A 27,944-nucleotide genomic window follows, 5' to 3' on the forward strand; every position below is an offset into this window, starting at 1 on the left:
ATAAACTTACCATTAAAAATAAAATCAGAAATAAAGAAGGAACTTAATAAATTTGCATAATTATTTTAATCCATAAATACAAAAAGTAATCCAGCATTCAAACAGTTCATCACACCCACCAGCTCTGTATGGAAGACCAAAGAGTAAATGATCTGAAAACTTAATTAATAAGGCTGGTTGAGAATTTTACTAAGTTTGCATTATTGATGTAATTTGGAGACAGAAATCCTGCCAAAAGCAATCTTTCTGTCATTCAGCTGCAGGAAAACAATACACCATAATGGAAATAAACCACCAAACAACTGGAACCTCATCCACACCACTTACAAAGAGGTGTTCAGATAATATTAGCCAGCTGTTCAGTTAATTTTCACAGTGGATTCATCAACTATAAAAGTGGTTGTTCCATTAGAAAATTACTGTATGGATCCAGGTTCAAATTTCTACTACAAACTGATGAGCACAATATACCAATTTAACTAAATCCAACAATTACCACACTTCTTCGACCTCTGTGTAATCAAAATGATTTGCAGATGCCACTCTGGAATGGAGTAAGAGGTTGTGCTCCCAAACACTGCCAATAATCCTCTGGAAAACTACTCCAAGGAAAGACTGATACTGTGAACATTGTCCTGGCAGCCCTACAATCTCAGAACTTTCTTATCTAAAATGGAGGAAGTAGGCACTTTCACATTCTTAAGAGCAACACAGGCACTAGAGAACTTTAAAAAAAAGTGTCCAGTGGTGCTAGGAAAAAATAAAAACATAAACCTGGGAAAGTAGTTCAGAAAAAAAAGAGGAAAAAAATCCAACTTCTTTGTAATTTGTGTGTTGTTTGTTTTGCTTTCTTATGAGAAGAGATCTTAATTCTGCACATTCCAGTGAATGGTCATTTGCTATTAATTTATCTTCTTTCTGACAGCAAGTGGAGCACCATTCCAGAGTTTCAACATTCCCTTGATGCTGCTCTGCTTAATGCTTGTGTGCTATTTAAACAAAGCATATTCCAACCAAATCTGACTATATATGGAATTCCCCGACAAGTAAAACTCTGGATGCCATACAAAAAAGAGCCATGAAAACAGAATGCACACCAACTCCACTCCAGACTGCACAAACTGGGCATGGACTACACCAGGCTCTTGGTGGCAAAGGTCAGGTACCCAGTGTGCCCAACCACCTCCCTCAGTGGCACACCACTCTTGAACTGCACAGTCCCTTGCTGCAGATTAGCACATGGGCTACCTTGGTGTGATGGGTTGCTGCTGTCAAAGCCAGTGCTAGAATTATCCTCAGCTGCTTTTCCAAGGTCAGGGATTTGCAAGCTAATTGTCCTTACGTTGTACACTCGGAGCAGAATTTCCAAGGTGTTAATCTCTGTAAAACCATATTCTTCCATTGCTAGGCAGGTTCTTTGAACTTGTTCAATGCAGGGGGAGAAAGAGCAGATGCGGCCACCTGCAAAATAAGACAGGTAGTGGAAAAGAGGGCAAAAGCCAAAATTAAGCACATTTAATCTTTTTTTCAAATTCTCCCAGATGCCCACAGACATCTCATTTCAGACAAAGTGAAAACATTCTTCAAGAAAATCTTCACGAGGCAACTTTGTGGGTTTAAAGTGTCAGCACAAAATCAAACGTGGACAACTCTACAGGATACTTCAGACCCTTTAAAAACTGAAACAGCAACTTCATTCATCTTCTACATCCAACGTTACCCTCGACATTTGTTCACAGTAAAACCGTTAAAGTTGATCCCTTTCGAGCAGTGGCTCTTTTGGAATCACTCTCCACTGTTGTGGACTGAGGCACCAAACTGCAGTTGGCATGTACACAAAGCCAGAAGTCATTCTCCACACACTGTACAGAGCTAGAGCCCCAGCGCGCGTGCACACGCCCCTGACAAAAGCGGCTGTGTTTAGTTGAGGACGATGGTATGCGTGGACAGAATAAAGGGATCTCTCCAGGCCATAGATGGAGAGCTGTTAAGGCTTTACCCTTTTAGTCAAGCATGTCTCCTGAGCATTGAGGTTTACTGGGTATCACATCGCGCAGGCTTACAGTAAATGCTGCAAAACTCTAGGACAGGACTTTTAAGTGATAAACTAACACTTGTTTCCTTGTCTGTGCACAGTTCTGATTTTTGATCCTGAATTCAGAGTATTAATAGCCCCCCTACACCTTTCTAAGTGCTACAATGTCACCTTAACAGCTGAGAATAGAATGATTCAGATTTACTCTGAAAAGCCACAGCCAAATCAGATCAAAGAATTATAAGGACACTGTCTGCCATAAAGCCAGGGCATGTGCTTTCACCCAGGACACAGTGTCCCCCAAGGCAACTGCCCTTCCTGAAAAGCTTTTGTGCAGGAGGAAGGAACACTGAGCAATGCAGCTTCAGCGATTGTTTCACTTATTACAATTAGATGAAAATGTCTGCTGACCTGATTTGCATTCCTTCCCAGTCCTCTCCCGGGCTCATCCAGTGAAACCTTCCAATACCAGTCATTTCAGTAGTTAAAGAACCCGTGCAAGTCAGAGCAAAGCATCCTGCTAAAAATAGAGGCTATGCTGAGACTACATGAAGCCTGCTTTATCTCAAACTCCCCTTTTCTTTTTTTTTTTCCTCTTTTTCATTTCTAAAGTCAGATCTCTAAAAAAAGAAAGCATCAGGTCTGAAAGCGTCACTGTAGCACTCTAGTTACTGTGCAGCAATGATGTGCTGGGTACTGCCTGGGGAAGAACACTTTCCACAACCATTAATCCACCATACACTAAGTAGGATTTAATTTTAGTCCTCAAGTAAAGTCTCTGCACCAAGGGGTTCTTATCATGAATCTTCAGAACAAAGTACCCTGGACAAGTAATTCCCTGGAGTGACAATTAAAACCCAAATCTAATAATCACCTGCAAAATTAATGCTGCTATGTGTCTTTATGAACCAAGTCTGTTGACGCCGATTTAATTGCATGCCCAGTCCATTAACTCCTATAAAATTAGATTTGTATGTTCATCAGGATGGCCAGCACTACCAAAATGTTCCTGAATCAGACAGTTAATCTTTTCTGGCCAAAGCACTACATGCTTCTACCACGCCTGTAGATGTAAAACAGAAAAGCTCAGGAAAAGAACTGTTACATAATTAGAAAGTTACTATGATGCATGCATGTTATAAAGAAAGAATTTATATTCTTATTGTGTAGGGAACTGAACAAATGTCTGACTTAACTAAATGTCAGTTCACAATAACTCTTTGTCTGCAAAGCAAGAATCTGCCGAGAGACCAGAGACTTACTACTACTTCATTCAGGCTTTTCGGTTTTGATGTTTTATATTGCAATAAAAAAGCGAAATATATTTATATTTACAGTAACTCTATTCTTATTTATTCTGACTCGAAGGGTTTGAAGATACATGTTTAGGCTTTTGAATTCACATGCTCTGGATTTACAGTAAAAAAACTCAAAGCCTGCACACAGCTGTTGCCATACAAGCTGCAAAGCCACCTACGGTTCTTGTCAAGCCTTCAATTAAAGGCAGAGCACCCTTCCTCTTGCCTCGGGCTGGTCAGCTGAGCACAGCATGTCAACACCAAACTTGGTGAAGATTTATCAGGCTGCCTCCTCACAACTGCTGGGGGAAGTAGGGTTACAGAAAACAGGCTTTCAAGCTTTTTGGTCGGGAAGAAAGCTCTTGCTTGCAGTAGCAATATTCAGAGGGGAAGCACAAAACATAACATTACTTCCTGCACTGCTGGAAGCTTCTCAGGTGTGAAGGGTGAGAAAACAGTGAACTGCTGGTATTCCATCTAACTGAGACCATCCAATGGGTTTTAGTAGTTCTGCCAATTTTGGTTTTTTTCCTTTTCATGCCCATTGTTCTCCTTATTTTTATACATCCCTCCCACATAAATATACCTACAAACAGCTTAGAGCCCATCAAGCATCTGTCCTTACAGATCCTAACAAGTGGGAGAGGGTCCCCTCTGCTTCTTCCTGTACACACCATTAGGCAGGCCAGATCTGACTTGCAGTTACAGGCTGGAATTATTTGATTAAGCAGATATTAGGAGAGAAGACTGGAAAGCTACAATTAGCAGAAGGTTGGAAGGCAAAAATGAAAATGCAGTTCCAGACTGTGAGAGGCTGTCTAAAATAGAAACATTTGGGAAGTTTCAATTCCTATGGTATGTTTAGACCAGCAAAAAAAAAAAAAAAAAAGTAGAAAACCAGCATTCAGAAGGACATGCTCATCGGTCCTAGAGGCAGAGACACTGTCATATTTAAGAGAGCAGATGCTTCTGAATTCTGCACACTGTGGGCTGCCCTCTGTACCCCACTGGATTACCAGCTAGGCAACACCCCTTCTGTCACAGCCACCAAACAGATATAAATCTAGATTTCAGCATTCACAGTTCTCAGATTCTTTGAGAGCCCTCTTGTCCTTTAGACACCAAGAGGCTTTTAGGGCTTAAAGGACTTGAATATGCATTGCTTTGTCTTGCCATGCCAAGGATTCCTTAGTGAATGAAGAAAAGACATGAACTCCCTCCCTCTCCTCTCCTTGCTGGGGCACATTGCTCTGTCTGTGGATCACAAAGGAGTGGACCAGACTAGTGAGCAGTGAAAACATCTGAATGGAAACTTTTTTGTACAAATTGGGTTTGTGTTCTTTCAGAGCTCTCCTTTTAGGAAAGCTACCGTTCCTAAATTTGGTTAATGAGATCTGTGTGTCATCATAAATTGATATAGTAATTACGAGAGATTAATCCTGTTCACATTGGGAAGCTGTGTGAGCTTTTTGATCTGAAGAGCTGTCTAAAAATGTGTTTATTCATGTATAATGCATCTGACAAGTGCTACAGTTGAGGAGAAGAGAATAATGAGACTGTATGAACGTCTTAAGTTTTTTTCTACCTTCAATTTTACAGGGAGTGAGTTAGTTTGAAGTATTTAATGGAGAGGTTAAATGTCCTGAATCCATAGCCTGGAACAAGCCCACACAGTCCTGGCAGTCATTGTAACCAGCAACAGGGTCACGAGGATATGAAAATGGAAGTACAATTCAGACTGGAATGATTAGAAAAGAGAGCTTAAGGGAAGGGGGAAATAGAAAGGAAGAATTTAATCCACATAGCAGTGTACATTTCAACAGACTGTATCTAATTGGTAATTGAGGGACAACCACTGCATCTCTACAAGAGGCCAGTGCCTCGAAAGTTGCCAGAACGTTCCCGTGCAATTCCAACAAACCATTTTGTTTCTGGTTTGTCTGGGCAAGGACTAACGTCTCTACCAGTACCATTTAGCTAATAAGTGCATTAAGTGTGGAAAATCTCAGTGCCACCAAATTGACAAGAACTCCAGTGCATGCTTATGATTCAGAAAACATGTCCAAGAAATGTGCTTTCACTTCTGTAAGTTATTTTATGTGTCACAAGTGCTCTGACAGGTTCTTTCATCATCCCACTATTACTCAGAAGATGCAAAAAGAACCCATGTAGTGCAGCACCATTAAGATTTAGGGAAAAGGGCCAGCAATTTTAGAATGATTCTCTGACAAAGAATACAGCACAGCATTTTTACCTCTGGCAAAAGAACACAGCTTGGGTTTTGGGACTTCACTGCACTGTCATAATTGGAAGATTACATTACAAATATCTCCAAGAAGAAAAAAAACCCACACAGGCATTATCATTGTGTAGGGGTGAGGCAGGAGAGTCACTGAGCAGCATCACCGTGGCATTTACTCTGTGCTAGTAGGACACTAAAAATATTGTCTCTGCAAAAGGGGACAGAATGTCCTTTAAGTGCGTGTGCTCGTGGGCGATTTGATGTAGCTTCCCTGACAAGTGAAATTAGAGGATCTGGCTGTTGGAAGAAATTAAAGGATGTCTCTTGATTCAGAAAAGAGAATTTTCTCCAAATCACTTGCCAGCTCATTAATAGGAGCTTGATGTGATTTTCTGCAAATGTGACCTTAACCTCTGCACTTGTAGGTGCATCACTCAAAAGGAATTTATTCCTGCTCATTATTATGGGCTGGTAAGAGCATGTACCAAGGAAATTAAAAAATCAGTTGGCTCCATAGTGGGGAAGAAAACCTAACAACTTTCTTTAAGGATCCGTTCATCCTAAACTACTTCTTTCAAACTGTGTAAGAGCCAGTAGCTTTGGCTGTCATTCCACAGTGAGCATTTTGATGCAGGAATCCTTCTGCTTGACTCTCCACATGTGAAAGAATCACTTGTACTTTAGGCCAGGCCCATTCTCTGAACCTAACCTACAAAGCCCTGAGAGACCCAAGCTAGGGCAATGCCCTCACATGAAATACAACTGGGGCTGGCTCAGCAAACAGCCACTGCTTGGTGAACAGATGAAGCTGCTTTGTGTGTTAGCACCTGGTCATAGATCCTAGTGGGGCAGCTCTGCATTAGAGCAGATGGCCTCTCAATGTTGAGAGGATATGCTTCAATTTGAAGTGAATTGGTGGATCTTTAACGTCACCTTGAGTTAATTCTCCTTCAAATCAAAGCAGGTGCTACACTATCAAAGGCTGGAGCTGACATTTTAGCAAGCATTTATTGCTGCATCCATTTATTCCATAACAGTATCCAGGGGTTATGAGAAGTGTTACCAACTGGAGTACCCCTTGGATGGGTGGAGAATGACAGCATGCTAGACTGTCAGGCTCTGCTTCCTGCCCCAACACATTCCCTGTGTGTTCCTGAGGCAGCCCAAGCCCAAACAACATCAGCCTTGATGCCCTCTTCTCAGTGTGATTCAACCCTACCCAGATACCACACAGGGGTGAGAGCTGTGGCCAGGGATTTCAGCTGCTCCTCAAAGCCACACGTGGGTGGTTTAAAAATGGGACCATGAATAACCTCTGGAGCTCAAGAAAAATAGCCAGTGAGACTTCCTACATGGACATGGAATTGCAGAGGCCTGAAGAAGGAGATGTTCAAAACAAACTTTACCTGCAGAGTTTTGGAGGGAGAACTGATAGCAACATGTTTCCTGATTCAGGTGCTGTTTCAAGGAGCACAATTTGACAAACTCATAATTTAGGGGCTTTTTGATGCTCAAGAGGGAATGGAAAGTCTGAATTTAAGGGTAAAATCTTTAAGGAAAGAAAGGAAATAAAAGAGGTGGTTTTAATAATTTTGTGACTCAGACTGTTAAACACCACAAGAAGCAACTTAAAATGCAAGAGGCTAATCCAACCTAATATATAGCTGTAATTTTCCATCCCCCTACCTGAAAATTTAAAATCTGTATGAAAATTATTATACCAGTGGGTTTCTCCCTCATCTTCCACAGCCTTGGAAGAAATAGACAGTATTTATGAGAGTAGAGTAGGTGGGTGCAGAATTATATTCAAAGCACTACAGCATTCAGCTGTGAGATGACTGTGAGTCAAAAGTTTCAGGGCATTTAAGAACTGTAGAATATTGAGGATATTTTCGTTACATCACAATTTTCTCATTTTCTTAATTTTTAAAACTTTAGCCTGAAGGGGTTAATGTCAACTTTGCAAAAACCACTAAGGTCAGATAATAGGAACAACAGCTATGACTGCAGAAAACATTAATCAGCAGATGCTGCAGAAGGAAAACAGTGCAGGTCTGGAAATGAAAGCAAGTTCTGCAGTGCAGCAGTGCCTCAGAGATACTACAAGCAGTGTTTCTGCTGGAAGTATGACTGATGACATCAGCACAAAAGGATGCAGCTGAGAGGCAAACCTGAAAGTCGGCAGAGAGCATCATCAGAGAACAAGAACCTTCTAGTCACAAACCTAATGTGCCATTTTATTCTTTTAGCTCTTCAGAAGTTGGCAATGCTTTAGCTGGGAGGCCAAGCTGCTGCAAGTAGTGTATTTAGAACATACTGCAAGGCATAACATGAGTGATAAATGTACTCTGTAAAGAGGTAAAGCTACATTAACACTCAACCTCCCAGGAGCTACAACTATTCAGTACCTTGAGCTGAAGTAGGAGAGAAAACACTGATCTGATAAGGTTTTGTTAAGAACTCTCTCTTCCATACTGTCTCAGCTGAACTCTCTATCACGAGTATTGTAGTTTTTTAAGGAAGAGAGTAGCTAATGCTGTATATTGAATTTGCTTAGCTCTGATTTAATTCAGAACACCTTAAGCTTTAGGGACTAAATTACCACTATCTGGCAGTACAGCTGTGAGTTTTGCATGGCACATCACAATAAAACCCACAGTGTGAATGGATTAAGTGTGACCCTGTCCAGATCTGAGAGGGTGTGGACAGAAAAGAGTGGAACAACTAATTTCTTGCAGTGATGCTTTATCACTACAGGAACCCTCAGAATGGGGTTGAATAACAGCAGAATGTGCACAGGCTGTACTGCAAATGAGCTTTAACTATTTGAAAAGCGAACAAAGAAGCACTACTAAATCATCTGCCTGTGGTACGGAAAAGGAAGCAGTTACAGATAACCTTCCATCATATTTTACATCTAACAGCAGTAAAAAAACCACAACAAAACTACCTGCATGACTCAGAACAGAACAGAAAAGTGTCTGTGTTCTTACATATTACTGCTACAATCAATTATATTTTATATGAAAAACAGTTTTTGTTTATTTGCAAAATAGCAAAATTAAATAAAATGCCCCCAGTCAGTCAGGTACCAAGTTGCCCAAAAGAGGAGCCTTGGACCTGTACCAGATCTCAGACATGGGTGGCTGGCTGCAGCAAAAACTGCAGCAAGGATAAGCAACTTTGCCTTTTGAGTGGTTCATAAAGTGAATGACGCCACTTCACAAACACAAAAATGTGGGATTTTGAAGTCTTATTTATATTGCCTAAGCAGATGTAACCTTGTAGCATAGCACAGAAAAGTATAGCCAGATGGTATGGCCGGTTTGGGACTATAATACATTTTCTAGGATTTCAAATGCTGGAGTGAGACAAGAATTCAAAACTTGGAACTGTTCAAGCAGCCCTGCTTAGTATTCCAAGCATGCACCACTTAAATAATTCAAATTGGACTGCGCAATGCAGCGCCTTCTAAGCTGGGAAGTCAGCTGAGTGTTGTGCTCACTAGATTAGATAATTTGAGCATGGGAAGGGCATTGTACAGTACAGTGATTTTTTTTTTCCCCCTCAGGACACACTGGAAAGCGGCTACAAATTGAGCTGTAACCATTGCAGGTACAGAGTGCTAACAAAGCTTACTCTATTTATTCACTTTTTAAAGAAAGTGTGTTATGTGGGCATCACAAAGCTTTCTAGAAAATTCTCAGTAGTAGCTGAGGTAGCCTAACAGCAGGGCTGGTCCTGACTCAGCAAGGCACTGCACATTCAGTGACCTTTAAGAACAAGCTGAAATCCTATGATTTCAAAAAGACTTAGCAATTCACTTGAAGTCCAGCCTGTGCTTATATATTTCAATGAAGAACTGGGCCTTGGCAAGTAATCAAGTTTTTTTAAACTCCTGTCCCAGCATGGGCACTGTTCAGCACTCCATACTCTCTTGTTTAGAAAAGTCACTTTAGTAGGTGGAAGCAATTTGGCAAAAGTTAATTCAGGTCCACACTATTATGACATTAATTAGAGGGAAACATATTCCAGCATAAAATAATTATTTATTCACTGAAACTTATTTTTCAATAGTGATGAAATCTGTGCAAAACATCAACAGAAGTTCTCACTTGCTGCCACAATCCCAGAGTAACTGGTATAAGCTAGAACATCCTTTATGTTCCATTCCCACTGTATCCAACGGCAAACTTCCCACTAGCTCCAACCACAAAAATTTAGGACATAAACTGGCAAGCATATTTAAGTGTAACCACATGTTTTTTAACATTACCATTGGGGTGCTCTCTTAAATAGGTACAAATCTGCAATGATTGATGTGAATTGAGGCTGAACACCTTTTATACAAACACCTTTCCACTGAATTGCCAAAGAAATTTGCTTTCAGCATTTATTGTTACTTCTGCTTCCCATACACCTTGGATCTAGCAAAATGCATTTGAGAAAGGTTCAAAGGAGTTTTTATAAACTGCCCATGCTAATTGTAGCAGCTCGCACAGGCCTGTAAGAAAAGATTGTTCTTCTCCTGTCAAATCTTCCACTGTAAATTGAAGACACCTTTTGAAGGTTTTATAGCCTTAGAGATGCCTAGAGACTGACATCTGAGAACAGTGATCACACAAGGGAAGGGAGCACATCTAGTGCATGGCTCAAAGGCAGAGATGTGTGCACAGTGCTTCCTGAACAGAAAGAGAAAAATGCAGTTACCTTCAGCTTTTAATGCTGACTTTGCATGTCCTATGGCTTCCCACGGAGACGGAATATCTAGGAACACAGCATCTGCAATGTTTGAGACCCCAAAGCCATTTTTGCAGACATCCTGGTTGGTCACGGTGACCAGGTGCTCCACCCCGTGCTCCCGAAACTCCTCCCGTGCCTTCTCAGCCCTTTGCTGGTGGAACTCCACTGTGTACAGGTGCCCAGTGGGAGCCACCGTCCGGATGAGGGCATGGGAGAGAGACCCACTGCCTGTACCTAGAAAAGACAAACAAGTCATGAAATCTAGTTTGTCAGTGCCAAACATCAGAACAAAAGTCTTCTCCATTAGTCTTCCTGCTTGGAACACTTGCTCAAAACGCAAATGAACACAAACTCCTGCTTCAGCTACTGAAAGAGAACAGTCCTTCCTTCACAAGGAGAGAGGGACTAGGTGACCTAGGAAACAGTCTGCAGGGTCCTCAAAGCATTCATTAAAAAATCTGGCAAACTCAGGATCTGTCCTATCTCCCTGGAGTAGGAAACTAATGCCAAGGGTCAGCTGTAGATTTAACAACTGCCACTAGAGAAGAGGAGGAAGTAAATTCAACAGGAAAAATTCAGGGAAATTAACTGGAGAGCTTTTTTTCAAAGTGTCAGACTCTTGCAGGGTGAAAAGAGATTAAGGCAAATTTTAGCAGATTTTCAAAACCTTATACTTCACTAAACAAAGAAAATATGTTGGCAAGGGTCCGCGCTTGGAAATCCTATTAATATCCATGCAAACAAATGGCTGTCAGGATATCGAGTTTGCTTTGCCCAGATCTCGTAAGAGCCATCCTCAACTCCCACTGGAATTACCCAAAACTAAGGCCTCTTGGCTCCTTGCAGAGGAGATCAAACACCTGCTTTCACAGGTCACTTGAACACCTAAACACCTACACAAGCTTAACTTAGTCTAACAAAATCTATCACAAAATTGTAGGTAACTACAATTACCACATGCAAACAGGGACTAACAAGACAGATTTTTTTTCCTTGTTTTAGTTTGATAATTTAGGAAACTTACTTTAAATGATCCATTGGCGTATTAAATAGATGAATGACTAATAACGAACATTTTCACTGAAGAAAACACCTATATATCAATTCCCTTTGCAAATTACTCATTCAAGTGGCATTTAACAGAGTAACCCCCCAAATTCAAAACCCCACAGCAACCCCAAATTATCTGTGCTTATTGATTCATAATTCTGTACTTGGAATACATTTCTTCTGTAGAAATAAAATCTATTTCTAGCTATTTTCAATAACTGTTCAGCCTGAGGCAAGCTCTTTCAGCTAACATAAATCTTAAAAAACTTATAAAGGACAGAATCTGAAGTCCAGCAGCTCAGAAACAAGTAGACAGGAAATTAATTAGGGGGCACAGGGGCTGGTACAGCCGCTTAATTGGCGCAGGACTTTCCATAATCATACAGGAAGTCCGAGTTCACTGGCAGATCCAAGGTTCTTGCCCTCCAGTCACATAAGGGGAGGAATACTGTTGTGGCACTGTATTTAATCCGACAGCTCTGAAAGGGGACACATTCAGACTGTAAACAGAGCTCAGGGCCCATGTTTGCCACCGGATCAACCGACTGCACCGCGAAATCAGCACTGCTCCTCTGCTTCCCTCTGAGAGGCTCTGACCCCAGGGGCAGACTGGCAACCCCCACAGCTTCAGCACGGCAGATTAGAGGGGGAGAAAGGACCTACAGCTTTTAGCACTGGCTTCAGAGAGCTCCAAGGGAAGAGAGAAACTGTGACACACATGTATTTAACAAAGTGAAAATACAGGCATTCAAGGTAGTATTAAAATAAAACAAAGAAAAAGCAAAACACAACTACACGTGCACACATCTAAAACTACCCTGTCATGGCAATTGAAGGATCTAAATGTCAATGTGACCTTTTCCCTGGTCAAAGGAGTAATGGGAGCACAGCAGCCATGTGGTTGTGAAAAATCAATGATAAATGTGCATTGCAAAGAAATAGTATTCCATTGATACTTTTTTAATGACGAAAGCAGGGAGCTATTGTTAACAAGATACTAAAGACTAAAATTCTGCCTTTATAATTCTCACCAAAAGGGAGGATTACACAACTGAGAACTACTGTAAAATGAGTGAATTTGATTATTTTACCTGTCAAATGTGTAGTGCTGCACACTTTCTGCATCTCTGCTAATCTAAAGGAGTGAACAGGAGGCCTGTCAGCACAGCTAGGCTGTAAGCAGAAGAGGGAGGCAGCTTATCCATGTATCCAGTTTCCTTGTTCATATACTTTTACATTTTTAATCACTTTCCTTTTAAATATGCTTTCAAAAACACCACAGAAGACACCATTTGTCTCCTCCATAGGAAAACCCATTAAGATTTTTTGGCTTTTTTTCCTCGTACTCTTCTTTTATTCACAAACACTCCAAACCAAACCCTGAACTAAAACCAGGATGTCGGAAGTCACCATTTGCAGGCGTATTACAGACAGAGCTTTTGTTAAACAAGGTTGCCAGGAATTATTTATTGTTGACTGGCTACCACAAACATGAGTACAATACATATGTATCCCATTTTAACATTTCAAATTAACAGCATTAATGGGAGTATTTCTGAAGATGCTGCCTGCCTTCTCCGTGACAACACACTCAAAACTGCAGGAAATAAGGCACAAGATGGTTATGAATTACTCACCATTGTAAAATCTCTCCTTGAAGAGAAAACATATTCTGAACCCAGACCTGTGACATGATGATGACCCTTAACTCTCATGTGCCCAGTAGATCAGCACACTTGATGTGATCCATTAAAATATGAGTCTGGCATGAGTCCATATCTGCCAGAAGCCCTAAAGCCCAATCAGCACTGCCTACTGAAGGCAGGGGTTCAACCTATGTTTCTGTGATGTTATAGAAGGGGGAATTAATGCTTACATTCACCTTCTTCCCTGCAAATCTGCAACATTCAACATTTCTGTCCTCCTGCCACCTTCTCAACTTCTCCTTGTACTTATTTCAAAATCACTACTGAAAAAAAGCAAAGCATAACTCAAAGAGTCTTAGGCACAGTTCAGCGTAAGTTCTAGATAGGTACAGGTTTCCTTGGGAAATGAAATATATCCTTAGCATGATACAGAATCAGTCAGGACAGCAGCAAAATGCAAGGAGTACTACTGAAGACACATACTAGAATGCTACCAAACCAGAAATAGCATACCAGAATTACCTGTATACAAATCGGCCAAAAAATGGATACTCAGAAATTACTATTTTGTACCAGAAGAGGCAAGATAAGAACTGGAAGAACTTCAGTGGATTTTCATTCTCACAGAGGTGCAGTGAAATGCCTGTGTTCCTGATATGACCTAGAAAGCAGAAGGTAAGACAACTAGAACAACTAATTTATAATTTTTACACCAGTATGCTCCCCTTTCTGACAGCCTGCACTATAAATAGCCTTAGAAACAGTTTGCTGTCTACCATAGGATAATGCCCACTTAACTACTGTCTATTAATCATGAATGGACTCTACAAAGGAGAGGTACAACAACAACAATTCAAAGTGTACTGAATACAACCCTAACAGCACAGCTGGTGCTTTAGAGCTCACTTAGGTGAGCAGTTATGTCATTGCTAATTTTCATTTGGAAAACGTGATGCTCTTTTACATCAACTGTTCTGTGATCTCAAACATCTTAGTCAAAAAGCAGACATCTGCATTGCAGGCATTTAATGAGATGCTGCAGGGGCCTCAATATGCCACACTCAAAGCTCAAAATTTGAGGAGGCAGCACTGTGCATGGGATCAGCACACTGTAAATTAGGAACGGACTCCACTTCAGTCCAAAGGCTCCTGTGTTAAACCCACACGAGTTATGTGGCTAATGGCCCTGCATACTGATGCACTGATCCTTTCCTTCTTCTTGGGCTCAAGCACATGACATTCGCCAGGGAGTGTTTCTGCCCCTCCCCAAAACAAGAAGAACACTGCAGTTTTAGGATTTCATTCCTAACAAGTGGACACCTATATGAAACACTCTAGCTCAGCACCTACTGATACTTCCTTCTGAAGACAAGAAAGTATTGATCAGACAAACTTTTCAATTGTCCTGACCTCCAACAGATCTGTTCTTCTCACTCTCCACTTATTCAGGTGACAGGTTTTCCACAGAGAAACCTCTACACACCTCAGGCATCTTGAGACAATGTCCACGTTAAAATCATTTCTCACCTTCTCAAAGTTGCAGTGGACAACATCTGAGCTGTTCAAAAACAAAGCATGTTATTTCAGCACAGAATACTGCCCAGACTGAGAGTCACCGCAGCATCAAGCACAGCGCTTGACTGATGTAGAATACAGGGTACATTTTATATTGTTTTCTGTTGAGTCTGGTTTCCTTATTGCAAAGGATATTTTTCTAATCTCCTGGAATCCTATCCATGCCATAGATGTAAGTGACCTGATTCTGTGTTCCTCTATGTTTCCTCTTTGCAGGCTTTCTCTTGTCTTGTCTTCCCTAGAAATTTCTCATCGTGGTGCTTCTTTTTAAAAAAGGAGCTACAAATTGTCATTTAGGATCTATAGATGTTTACAGCTGTATAGATGTTTATAGCTGCGTGTAAGCAAAAGCATTTTGGAATAAAGCTGAATAAGCTCTTAAGTGCATAAAAAGGTTCATACAGCTTGGATACAGGAAAAGAGAAAAGTATGCAAAGTGTTATTTAATACTTGGTCCCTAAAATATCTAGTAACATTTTAGTGAAAAGCTTCTGATGCAAAATTTGGCTACCTAAGATATTCTGAAATGAGTAAATACAACAAAACAATGTCAGTGTTGCTCTATTTGTCTCCTAGCTACGCCACTTGGCCCTAGCAAATAGTAAGACAGGTCATGAATCAGCCATGAGAACGGAAGGAACCTCAAAACCAAGGGAAAATTAATCTTGAAACAGAGCTAACAACTCCACAGCTAAAATCTGTCAAGAAATACTGAGCAGACGAAGATTGCTCACTGCTCACTGTACATGACAAGTTTGTGTAATGACTTTTAATGAATATATGAAAAGATATTAAGCATTTGATGGAAATTAACCCAAATGCCTTACTGAGAAGATAGGCAAGGGCACAAATCATGGTGGCAGAGGTAAGACACAGGAAGAACAGGGAGAGAGAGAAGGAAGACGAGAGGGAGGGAGAGAATTTCAAGGAGATGAACTGATGGCTGAAAGAAAAAACAGCTAATCAAAAAGTTCACTTTACAGTCAAGAAGTTCCCTTTACAGAAGATTAGCTTCTCTCCTGGCTATCTGTCATGGACACCATGCTGAAGCAGGCATTTTAGGCAGCAGGCTGGAGGTCAGAGAGGGCCACTGCTCACCGACCAGACTAAGGAGCTGAGGGAAGGATGCAGGGAGGTTTTCAAGGCTGGCACTGCCTACAAAAGAATGTGAAGTGTTGTGGAGCAGAAAAGCCTTGCAAAGTGAGGGCTTTGCTGCCTTTGTAAAACCCTTGCTCACTTTTGTTACTTTGGCTAACTAGAAAGCATTCTGGGAATGACTCAACTAAACTAAAGGTGAAAAACAATTTACATAATTGTAAAACAATTATTAGAACCAATAAGTGCTCACACCTTGGGGCTCGTGGTTGGTTTCATCTGATGCCTGTTCTTATCGGGGTCTATGGTGGTTGGTTAAGCGCATTTGTTGTACCTCACAAGTACATTAACTCATAACAAACTAACAGTTTAAGAACCCTGGAGTTTTGCAATAAAGTGTCTTCGCCATACCATCTTAGAGACTGTGCGTTTAATGCCACAGTGAAGAATTAATTTTTCCTTAGAGATTCTAGTGAAGAATTAAATTTTCCTTATGGATTCAAAAGTCTGAAATTTTAGGGAAGAGTCTTCTACAGAATGGACACAATATGGTTAAGAATATGGTTAAGTTCAGAGCTGCGTGAGAAGTGTGCTTGGCGGTCAGGTGAAATTATAAGATCAAAGTGAGTCCAGAAAGTCTGGAAACAAACGCTTTAGGCTATGAACAGCATTCTTCATCAGCTGCATGACAGCCACAAGTCTGAATACATTACAGTGATGCCTCATGTGGTCAGAGGTTTGGTTCACAGAATCATCACAGACTCACAGAACACTCTGGGTTGAAAGACATCTTAAAGATTCTCTAGTTCCAACCCATCTGCCCGGGGCATGGACACCTCTCACTAGACCAGGTTGCTCAAAGCCCCATCCAACCTGGGCTTCAACAGTTTCATGGGGCATCCACAGCTTCTCTGGGCAACCTGTGCCAAGGCCTCAGCCACCCTCACAGTAAAGGGTTTCTTCCTAGTATCTAATTTAAATCTACTCTCTTTCTGTTTAAAGCTATTACCCTTTGTCCCATCACTCCATGTCCTTGTAAAATTCCCTCTCCCCCATTCTCTTGTAGCCCCTTCAGGTACTGGAAGGTGTTGTAAGATCTCCCTGGAGCCTTCCCTTCTCCAAGCTGAACAACCCCAGCTCTCTCAGCCTGTCTTCACAGGGAAGTTGCTCTAACCCCCTGATCATCTTCATGGCCTGCTCTGGACTTGCTCCAATAGATCCACATCTTTCTTACTGCCCCTCTGCTGGGGGCCCAGCACTAGTTCAGTGCTTTGGTATAGCAAGAGAATATTGTGCTTTATAATATTTGTAGTGATGAGGGCTTTCTAATATTTCAAGAGGTGCTATACAAGGATCAGGTTTTCTAATTCTTCTCTCACTCTAACCTTAACAGCTGCTAAGAGCTAGATAAGGGAGACATTATAAAAACCAGACTTAATTAGTTTGGACACATTCCAGAATAAAATTAATACTTCCAAACTTTGGTCTGTACTTTACACTAAAAAAAGAGCTGCAAACAATTTACATATACTTATGACACAAAAATTGTAAAGACATGAGCAGTAGTTGTCAAAAAGCCTATAAGCACTTCAGAAGAATCATAACCATACAACTGACTTGCTGGGACTCCACAATAAACTCTTAATCATTTATTAAGTATCCATTAATCATTAAGTCCTCATTAATTTTTTATGAGTGTACTCTTCAACAAAATCTATACCCAGGCTGTGACTTTGAAAATTTCATAATTGTTTTTGAGCAGCTCTACCGTAAGGCTGGGTGGCAGCTCCTGTTACCCCTTCTCTGAGAAACCATAAGGACGCAGAACACTGCTCTCAGCCTTCAGAATCCAGTCCCTGAGCTCAGAAATCCATTGCTGTGTGGCAATGAATAGGGTTTAGCAATTTTTAATTTGGGATTTAGCTGAAGGGAAACAAAAAATCCAATTAACATTTTTGCTCATGTGAGTCTGATTTTGTGAATGCTGAAGGATCACTGGCATGGTGGTTTAAGTACTTTTGACTAAATTACATTTTGTCTTAATACTATGCTCCATCGAAGCCAAATATTTCTGAGATTTATCAGATTAAATGAGGTTTCACATGCTGTACTATTAGGACAGACACTCTTTTACGTCTCACCATGGAGAGAGGACAGTAAAAAGCCTTGATGTGTTGGGACTGGAAAGAAGGGACTTTTGTTTGGAAAAAATATTTGAAAGGTTTCACGTTGGTTCCAGTGCAGTATTAAAAATAAACATAAATCCCTCAAAATCAGTTGTCAAATGGAGTTGCTATCCTGCAGGGAGCCTAGCCTGGGAAGTTGACATTAAGATTAGATTTGGAGAGTGGGGTGACACAAAAGAAAGATTCAGCCTTTTCCTTTATCTAGGCATTGCTACACATGCAATAAACATAAATGGGACTAGAGTTGCCTGACAAGAATGAAACTTTCAGACTATTGGGCCACTCACAGCAGGTATTTAAGCAGGTATTTTGAGTATCATAGTTCTGGAAAGATGGGGCTGTTAAAAACTGTATCTGAGTGGGGAATTCCTCAGAGCAGGGACCAATGCTTTCAGGAGACCTTAGCTGCAGCAACAGTGCTAACAGTTTTGAAACTCAACATACCTTTATAAATTAGAAATTAGCAGGAGACAGAAAAAGGATCATATTCCTACACCTCCATCATGAAACATCAGGCAGATGCAGAGTCTCCTTATAGCCTCCTCAACAGAGTATGCCAGGGTCATTTTAATTATGCATGTACTGCTGACAAGCTTGCTCTTTATGTGTTTATTAAAGATGATTAAAAACAGTAAAAACTGTACTAATATGTTTGTATCTTTTAGGACTAATCATGACTAATCAATTTAAACTATATAATTCAAATGATACAAAATTAATGGCTGGTTATTCTACTCAATTTTTATAATCACATGCAGAAGATCATTTATACTCATATTCACAGCATTTCAACATGACATAGAGAGTATTTAATCATACTTTTTCAATCACTTCTTCTCACAGTTGTGGGTGGAGACTAATCCACAATTCTACTTGCTTACAATGACTAAATACAGGACACACTTCCACAGTCGAGTTAATAAGACAAGAGGAAAAGAGCCCAGCTTTCTTTAGAGCCTGTTTTGCCAGTCCTTACAGTGTATATAAGTTCAAATAATAAAAAAGACAGACCTCTGCTAATCAATGCTTAAAATACACCTAAAACCAGCAGCAGCAGGAAACAGACTCAAGTCTTACTAGATTTCCTGTCTTGTTTCTACTCATTGCCATTGGGCTAGTTCTGTCTAGCCCACACAAGGTTAATATGGAACTAATGATTTTGGATCATCAAATACCATTGAATTTAGGATGGCACCAAAGCAGGTTACATCACCACACTGGAGGCTCCAGTTGTCAATACCTGTCAAGTTTTTAATTCAAAGCAAATCTGCAACAAGGTCTCCTGCTTCAAGGTTAGCCAGATGGATCTGTTGCAGTACTCTTCCTTCTCTTTCTTTGTGAACAGTGAACCTTGCAAGCAATACAAGCATAACTACAGCAGTAAAACTGTTCACTTTGCCTGAAAAGCTGAAGTTGCAATACCTTGACAGTACATGCATTAAAATGAATATGGGGACAGTTTCCCATTAGCAAAAAGGACTATTTGTTGCTATGACTTTTGACTCACAACATTTTTGGAAATCATCAAGAGTTTCCATTTCTCAGCTGTTTAGATAAGCAAGAGATTAAACAGTTTCATCCTCTCTAGACATCTGACATCCTTCGACATTATTGAAAATACTTTACGTACAGCTCGGTAAATTTGTCTACTCCAAATGAGACAGGACACGGAGCAATTAAAATTTCCCCCCTCAAATAATCTGTTGTTTACTTTTCCCATACTGTCTAAATATAGCAGGGAGGGCAAGGGCTGATGAATACAGCAACTTCCCATGACAAAACTAAAAACGTCTGATAGTCCTACAAACCAAATTACAAACTCATAGGACCCAACAATTTTCACAGTATCGGAGGCTTCTACACAAGGCTTTGCCTGTTTCAAGTGCTGCTGTAGAGCAACCAGCTCCATGCACTGCCTGGTTCTTAAGGGGTAAAACTGGATGCAGAGACAAGTGCTGTTTCAGTTGTGTTGGAAAGTGGTCATTATGCCTGAAAAGCTGCCCAAAATTATGCATGAGTGGGAACTGGAAATGGTAAATGCAAGAAAGTACAGTGCATCACAGTTCTGTCATGCTAATCCTTTGCCATATCTATTCTTGAGAGGGAAGTGTATGAAACTGCTTCATAAAAACACTCAAACAGCCAGAAAAAACAAGGACAAACTACCTCAGTTCCTATTTCTCCAAACTACAGAGATTCACTCAAATCAATCAAGTTCATATTGCCTGCAGTAACAAAGTTACAAAGACATTATTATAAACACTATGCAACCAAGAAAACATTTATGTCAATGGTCACTCCTTACTTCCAAATTAAGCAAAATCACAAAAGCTGTAATAAATTAAACCAAGTTTAGAAACAAAACACAGCCCTGTGATGAACACATCACCCATTGTATTATATCAGTGATTTTTGCATGAGGCTGTGGTGCTACAAGAAGATTATACTTGGGAAGAGAAGAGTGAAATATATGTACTTACATGGCACCATATATAAATACTGCCAATTTATTTCTCTTACTAGTTCAACACCCTATCACCAGAGTCTCTTTCACTAGGTTATCTCAACTATGTCCTCTGAAACTGCAAATTCAAAACCTGAATCTTGATTCAAATAATGTATATTAAGACATTTTTAGGTACTTAACAACAGTTTTAGAGAAGGGAAATAAAAATATTTACTTTAAGAAGATGAATTAACCAAACACAGGCTCAGAGATATACCCATACATGAGGCTGCACACCAAGGTAGCATCAATTTTTGAAGAAACAGCAGCTGATAACACGTGCACATGAAATTGAATTACTCAACATGTAGGCAGGGAAAATTGTATCACAGTGGAAAAAAGCGCAACTTTTTGCAAAATATAAAGAAAAGCCTGTTTTTCATGAAAGTGTTGGTGTTAGTTCATAATAACGGATTTCAACATAGTAATTATTACCTGATTCACATACTATGGAGCCTGGCTTCAGTTCCAACATCATGGTGATTATTGAGATGTCAGTGGAATACAGAATCTGTGTCCTGTGCGGGAGATTCATGGTCCACAGTTCTGGAGTTGGATGAAGAATGAACACCCATCCTCCTTTACTGCAGGTCACTTTGGAACCATACTTCTTGCCTATGAGGTCTGTGGAATGCCTGATGACCCCATATTTAGTCTGTGTTACAGTGCCATGCTGGACTTTCACAGGAAACATGGACTCATGGCCCAGGAACACAATAGCCGTGTCACCATCCTTTATTGTATCTCCATATTCAACAAAACTCATTGTGACAATCTTGTAGTTGGCTGATGATTGTCTCCTAGAAGAGAATAAATATGTCAGGAGAGTTTCACAGGATCACAATGGAACTGAATCTACAGACATAAAACCAAGTAATTTTATTTTCCCCAATACAGAACAAAACCACACTGTGAAAATAAGATGTTAGCAAGAGAGCTCCAGGAAGTTCAGGGACCTCCCCCCTGCTGCACTCTTGATCCAATTACAATCAATGCAAAGATCCCACAGATCTGAATATAACAAGTATTTTTCTTGGTTTAAGGTACATTTTAAAGAAAAACTGGGAAATACATTATAATTTACTCAGCCTGCTCCACAATGCTACTGCAGGTTAGTACCAATTTCAGCACCCTGTTCAATTACAGTTCATGAGCACTCAGAGAGTGTTATTAAGTACTAACTTCTATTCCCATCTTCTTGCTTATTTCTTGGTGATTTACAATATAAAGACATTCTGCTACATGCCTGGACATCAATCACCAGCTGTTAGGACCTCTAACAAAAGTATACTTGAAAGTTTTCCAAATGAATGTTTAGAGATAGTTAAAGGCACTAATTTATGCATAAACTTGACTAACTGCATGGAAAAAAAAAATAATATTGTGGCCTTTAATTTGCCATTGGAGGTGCAAAGTAATTGTCTGGGAAGTGATCTCTGCTACAGCTAAATGTAAACAACCATTTGCAAGCTAATGCCAACAGCTGAATCACTTCAGCCCCATGGTCTCAGAGCTGTTTCAGAGAATTGCAATTAAATTTTGATGGCTTTGAGAAGACAAACTAGAAATCAGAAGGCAGCTTACAATGAAACCTGACACTGCTTTTCAGATAAGGCAGTTAACTATCTAAGCTGCAGGTTGACCAGTTAATGCAATAATCGTTTAATGAAGTAATAAGGATCCCAAAGTTAAAAATTAAAGCCTGTGTCAGAAGGCTTTGAAAGTCAGATTTCTGGTATGTCATCCCTGGCAAAATTAAAAGCAGTGTTACTTTTAGTTTCAGAATAATTATTTAATTCCAGCACTTTTGTATTGAATGTTTAACAGTCTGGTCTTGCTTCACCATTTTAATTAAAAAACTTCAGTTCTCAAATTGTAGTCTGGTTTTGTTGACCAGAACTCCATGTAGCTCAATTTGCTGTTAAGCAGCTAGTTTTATAGTTTTTCCAGTGCAGTCACTGAGGCTGATAAACAGATGTGTTTGTGGCTGAAACTTCCAAATCTTATGACATACTTATTGCGTAAGGTGCTCAGATGCCAAAGCAAAAGAGGCTTGTCTGGACGTATGGTGAAATGGTAAGAAGGGCATCCCATGAATTCAGAAATGTATACATAAAGTACTTCATGAGATAGAACAAATGCTGTGTTTTATAGTTTGCACCTTAAAAATGACACTTATAGCTCTCATTCCAGATACTATTAATGAAGTTCAGTTTTCAGCTCTCACAAGTGTTGTTTGAAATGACCTCAAATAGAATCCATTTCTTTCACAGTATTTACTGCAGTTACACCCATGTGCAAAAGAACATTCCTGCAGCAGGCCTGCAGGAACACTGAGTGAATTCCTCTCCCTTTGATCACACCAACTGGCTCCCAGCTTCCTTGCCTTCCTTGGAGCCACTACACTTACCACAGCTAATTGTCACAGCAGTGAATCAGAGAATCATCAAAGTTGGGACCTTTAACATCCAGCAAGTCCATCCATGTCAGTGCACGCTGACATCCCAAGTGACACACCTCTCAGGCTCAGACCTCACCTGACATATTATATCCATCCACTTGGGGTAAAATTTGGGTCTGTGAGGAATTTGGGAAGTTTCTTTGCCTCGACCCCGTGCCAAGGAGCACAGTGAGCTACAAACGCGATATTTCCATTTCCGGGCAGTGCAGAGGCTCCAGCACTGTCCCATTTCTCCCCAGGGCAGCACGCAGGGGACTGGTGCAGCACCGCTGCTGCCACACGGTGTGGGGGGTGGCAGTGGTGGGAATGACAGTGGCAGAAAACTGAGTCAGGACTTTTCTGTGAGCTTGCCATGGCTGCAGCGACCTAAACCCAAGGCCCCAGGCGACCCCTCGCAGCCACACAAATTAAACGACTAACATTTGGTTCTGTGTTCACTTCAATCACAACCCAGGAACATATCTCTCTCCCCGACCAGCTCCCACAGGGACCTGTCAGGCTGCCCCTTCCCCCTCCTGAAGCCTGGCTGCTTGGCACGGGGCAGGGGAACATCCCGCAGAGGCGGCAAGCACGGCCCCCTCACCGCCCGGGCACACGGAGGCTGGGGAGTCGCTCCTGCCCCGCTCAGAGATGACCCCGGTACCAGGGTCCCCTGAGCCCCCTCCCGTTCTCCGAGAATGGTAACACGCCTCCTGCACCCCGGCAGCGCATCACACCGTCCCAGCGGACCCGGGGACTTCAGCTGCGGCTGGATGAGAAGCATGGAGTGGGCAGGGAAGGGGTGAGAGGTGGGATTCGCCTGCGGGAGCGCAGCGTTAACCCGTGACGGCCCCGGGCGGTGGCTCTGCGGGGGAGGAACGCACTCGCCCCAAGCGCTCCGCATCCCCCCGCCTGCCATCGGCTCTCCCCTTGCCCCGAGCCGTTACCTCCCCAGGCCCGGCCCGGCCCGGCCCGGCTCTCCTCACACGCGGAGCCCGCCCAGCGCCTCCTTCCGCCCCGGTCGCAGGCTGCTGACGCTCCCGCCGCCTCCGCCCCCACTAGCTCTGCCTGGAGCCGGGGAGTCGCCGCCGCTTTGCCCGGCGCGGTCAGATGCAGTTCCCGCAGCCCCATTGAGGCGACCGTCGCCCTCAGCCCGTCATGCCCACAGCCCCATCGAGGCGCCCGTCGCCCTCAGCCCGTCATGCCCACAGCCCCATCGAGGCGCCTGTCGCCCTCATCTCGTCATGGCCACAGTCCCATCGAAGCACCTGTCCCCGTCAGCACACCTGTCCCCCTCAGCACACCTGTCCCCCTCAGGCCCATCGAGGCGCCTGTCCCCCGCAGCCCCCTGCTGACTCCCTCCACCCTGTCCTCTCAGTGCTCCTTGCTGGGTCCTGAGGAGTGGGGTCGGTCACTGACCACCCTCAGCAGCTCCCTCGGGCACCCAGGCTGTGTACTCCTGCCTTGGACAGCTGTCCTGTCAGGTTAACTTGAGGGGTCCCAGTGGGTCACTGTGAAAAGCCACAATGGGGACGGATAGTCCCAATGGGAACTCGGCATTCATCACCCATTGAACGTGTGGGGTGTCTCAAGGGCATTGCCCACAGGGCTGCAGCCCTTTCCTCAGGGAATGACTCTGCCTTTGCCATTATCAGACCAAGGCCTTGCCTCCAGGGCCGAGGCAGACAGCTTCCAGAAAATTCCACATGCCCTTCCCCCAAGGCAGCCGCAGGGAAAGGCAGCTCGAGGCCAACCAAGCTCTTCACAGGGGTTTCATAAGGCTGCAGGAGAAACCACACTGTGGGCTCAGAAGCAGCAGAATTGTTATCTAACCCCCTAACAGCATGGTACTAACTCCTACTTCTGTCTCGTGTTTAGGATTGCAGTGATGTGGAGAGCCCTGCCTGCCCTGGTGGTACGGGGGCTGCAGTCAGGAGGCAAGGAGGAGCAAAGGAGGAGAATATCACCTCATCTTCTGCTCACAACAAGCCCAGGCCACCTGGCATGGGAGCGGTATGGGCATAGCAGGGAGCATGTGAATCACCCTGGACGTGCTGGTAGTGTTCCTGGCTAAATCAGATAATGCTCTTTACTGTGCTGCATTCACCAGTAACCTGTAATACATGATAATGGAGAAAAAGTCATCCTTTCACAATCATAAACACAGCAACGGAGAGCTGTTTAGATGATGATCTGTGATTTTTTTTATTAACGTGGTTCCACCAAGTATAAGGGTTTTTTTTCCCATTACCTTCAGTGAGAACATGTTTTTTGTTATGGTGTTGACCTGCCCATAGCATAATTGCAGTAGTCTTTGTTAGTTATGAAACTCTTCTCCATCTAATCTAAACATAATGTATGCAGTTTCAGAGGTTTCTTAAACTGCAAACTCCTACTCAACTGTTTTTCTGACTGGCAATCATGGCTCTACTGTGCCTTTATATTTGCACCCACTTTGTTTGATTTTCTGTCATTTTTAGTGTCATTGGTTATATTTGTCATTGTTTATGTTCTTGTGTCCTTTCTTTCCCATGATGGGCTGCTGTTCAGATCACTGTGGGCCTGACTGTATGCAAGATTGAGACACTCAGCAGCTCCTCATTTCCACAGGCACTCAGCTCACTGGAAACAATCAGTGATTTTCAACAGACTGCCTAAGCAGTGAGAAAAAATACACCAAGGATAATAACTAGGCAAATATATTTTAAGTGATAAATGGGAAGAGAAGTTTCATTTGACAAGTTAAGCAGATGCAGCTATGGCCAATTTTTTTAATCTACTGGTACATGAGTGTTATGTTTAATTTTTAAGTGGTGTTTAGTTGTAGATTAGGAATTGGAAACAATTCAGTTGTTCATAGCAAACCAGTTTCTGTTTCCTAATTTGGAATATTCTTCTGTGTTTCCAAGATGATGTTTATCCTTTAATTCTTCAGGTTCATATTACGTTCACGCAAGTAATTTCAGAAGGCACATTCGCTAGCTAACACCCATCTCCTCTTGCACTTGTACACCACACAACATTTATAATTAAGCCTCTTAGGAAGTTAGCTGCATGGCCCATGATTAACTTCCCTTAATTCTTCATTGTTAAAGCTCAGTGCAAGGATCTCTGGAGTAATCAGCCCACCTTTCCATCTGGAAACATGGCATATAAATCAGTATTCACTAAGATACCATCCCAGCATGAACAGTGAGTATTGGTGCCTTTATCACAGTCTAACAGGCTATACAGGCTTATCCAAAGTGAGTGTTTCCCAGCAGATGAGGCAGATAGAGCAGGTGATCAGAGGCTGTTGACATAGGGCACAGCATCTGTAATTAAGCCACTAGGGAAGCTGGCACGGAATGCTGTGACAAAGATAGGATCCAATTTACACACAGCTTTCAGCAAATGTTAAAATGCTGTCTGAGTAAAACCCAGACACTTCTGACTTACTGCATGCTAGAAATTTGTCAAAGAGTAGTGAGAAAAGGGGGTTAGAGGGTGCACTGTTTATCAAACATGTACATTGGATATATTTTAGTGGTTTTATGCTCGTGAGTCTCTTTCCATATCATCCAAGTTCTGTGAAGAAGAGGTGTGTGTTTGTGTTGGAAATGCTGTAATGTATGGCACACTGAGACTACTACCTGCTTACCATGACTGGTATTCCCTGTTCTGCAAGACTGGGAGGGAAGGAGCATATCCAGTGAGTAGAAATGGATCCTTGGGTTTTGGATCTTGAGGTGACCTTGACTTCACAAATCTGAACAATTAAATTACAGAACAGTTGATTGCTTCTTTGTTTGTGTGGCAACAGATTATGCAATATGATAAAAGGAGCCTTCAGAACCTACCCTGATAGGCCTTTTTTTTCTTTTTGTGGAGAACACCACCACAAAAATATGGTGTAATGTAAGAAAATGGTTTTAGTATATTTCTGTTTCAAATTAAAAATAAAAAAATCTGTGTTTTACATTTAAAAAAATTCCACATTCAGAATTATGTTTGCAGCAGAGGTAATCCAATAATATTACATTTATATTGTAATTTATTGAGGACTATGGGTACAATTTTACACTTATAATCATTTAATACTTATTTAGCCATACTTTATTTGGGATTTACACTATTCTGAAGCATGAGCACTGTGTGAAACTAGTAGTGTGTAGGGGAAGATTTTGTGAGGTTAAAAGTGCAGAGGAGACCTAGAGAGAGGATTTGTTCTTTGATCCGGAAGATAAGAGACCGGACTTGCACAGATGCCGAGCTCTTGGCTTCTCCTGGAGATCTGTATACTCAGCATCTCAGTCTACCAGACCTGGAATAACTCGGAAATCTGGATGGCAGCCAAACACAGCACATTTTTATTTGAAGCAGTCTAGGCTTTTTATTTTGCAATGATTTCCTCTGTATGTATATTATTATTTTTAAGTCCTAAGCAGTTCTGTAAAGTGCACATGCTTCTCGTTGTTAGGGTGAGGGTACTGGTCGTGGTGCTGAAAGGATAGTGTGGGGGGAGTTTCAGGTGATGTTGCCTGACATTCACTGTTCATGTCAAGGAAAGTAACTCTGGGGCTCAGATCCACATTCACGTGGATAAGTACACTCTGTTTGGACAGGAGGATAAACATGGGAGAGCTATGAGAAACACGTTAGAGAAAGATAAAGATATCATTATGTAAAAGTGAAAGTCAAATCAAGATACTCATTCACATTGTTAACATACATTTATTTCTGCAAACAGTAGGATTCTCAGCTGCATCTTAGCTTGGGGACAAACCTGCTCATTCCTACAAAAAGACCAGTGGAAGTCACTATTTTCAAGAATTTCAGGTGAGCTTTAGATGGGTCAGATCCCAGAGTTCCTGCGCCTGTCTTCAGCAGGAAATCACCCACTCTCCAATAAAAGCTGAAGACCTTTTTTTTTTTGGCACATGACAAGAGCAGAGGATTCACTGCAATTTACACAACCACCCTACTTCCTTTCAAATCAAACTGTAAAACGAGCCCACGGCTTCACAGGTGCTGGAGGCGAGGTGCAGGTCCTTCCTCTGCAGAACCAGGCTGCCGGGGGCTGAGCGCCACATCCGCAGCCGCCTCAGGGGGTTCTGCCAGCTCGGGAGCAGCTGCCACGCACAAGGCA

General features: G+C 41.8%; 1 protein-coding gene and 1 long non-coding RNA gene across 2 annotated transcripts; one reads left to right on the top strand and one right to left on the bottom strand.

Annotated features, from left to right (window-relative positions):
• Nucleotides 1-47: 47 nt before the first annotated feature.
• On the bottom strand, nucleotides 48-23,906 carry TRMT61A (tRNA methyltransferase 61A). The gene is made up of 4 exons (XM_085061277.1): nucleotides 23,764-23,906; nucleotides 20,812-21,176; nucleotides 10,286-10,552; nucleotides 48-1,461 (listed from the first exon to the last, which is right to left on the bottom strand). The coding sequence occupies exons 2-4, from the start codon at nucleotides 21,140-21,142 to the stop codon at nucleotides 1,133-1,135; spliced, it is 927 nt and encodes a 308-aa protein (XP_084917403.1). The 5' UTR covers nucleotides 21,143-21,176; nucleotides 23,764-23,906; the 3' UTR covers nucleotides 48-1,132.
• Nucleotides 23,202-26,683, top strand: LOC146435916 (uncharacterized). Its single transcript, XR_014852427.1, has 3 exons — nucleotides 23,202-23,625; nucleotides 24,695-24,873; nucleotides 25,367-26,683. It is a non-coding gene; the product is annotated as an uncharacterized LOC146435916 (long non-coding RNA).
• Nucleotides 26,684-27,944: the final 1,261 nt, after the last annotated feature.

This window comes from Lichenostomus cassidix, chromosome 5, assembly GCF_008360975.1.
Source record: "Lichenostomus cassidix isolate B80296 chromosome 5, HeHo_3.0, whole genome shotgun sequence".
NCBI classification, from domain to species: Eukaryota; Metazoa; Chordata; class Aves; order Passeriformes; family Meliphagidae; genus Lichenostomus; species Lichenostomus cassidix.

Coding starts and splice junctions, on each gene's coding strand:
- TRMT61A (XM_085061277.1), bottom strand. CDS start 21,142: ATGAGTTTTGTTGAATATGGAGATACAATAAAGGATGGTGACACGGCT. Junction 10,553..20,811: donor CTCCATAGTATGTGAATCAG/GTAATAATTACT, acceptor TGTCTTTTCTAG/GTACAGGCAGTGGGTCTCTC. Junction 1,462..10,285: donor GTCAGCATTAAAAGCTGAAG/GTAACTGCATTT, acceptor CTTATTTTGCAG/GTGGCCGCATCTGCTCTTTC.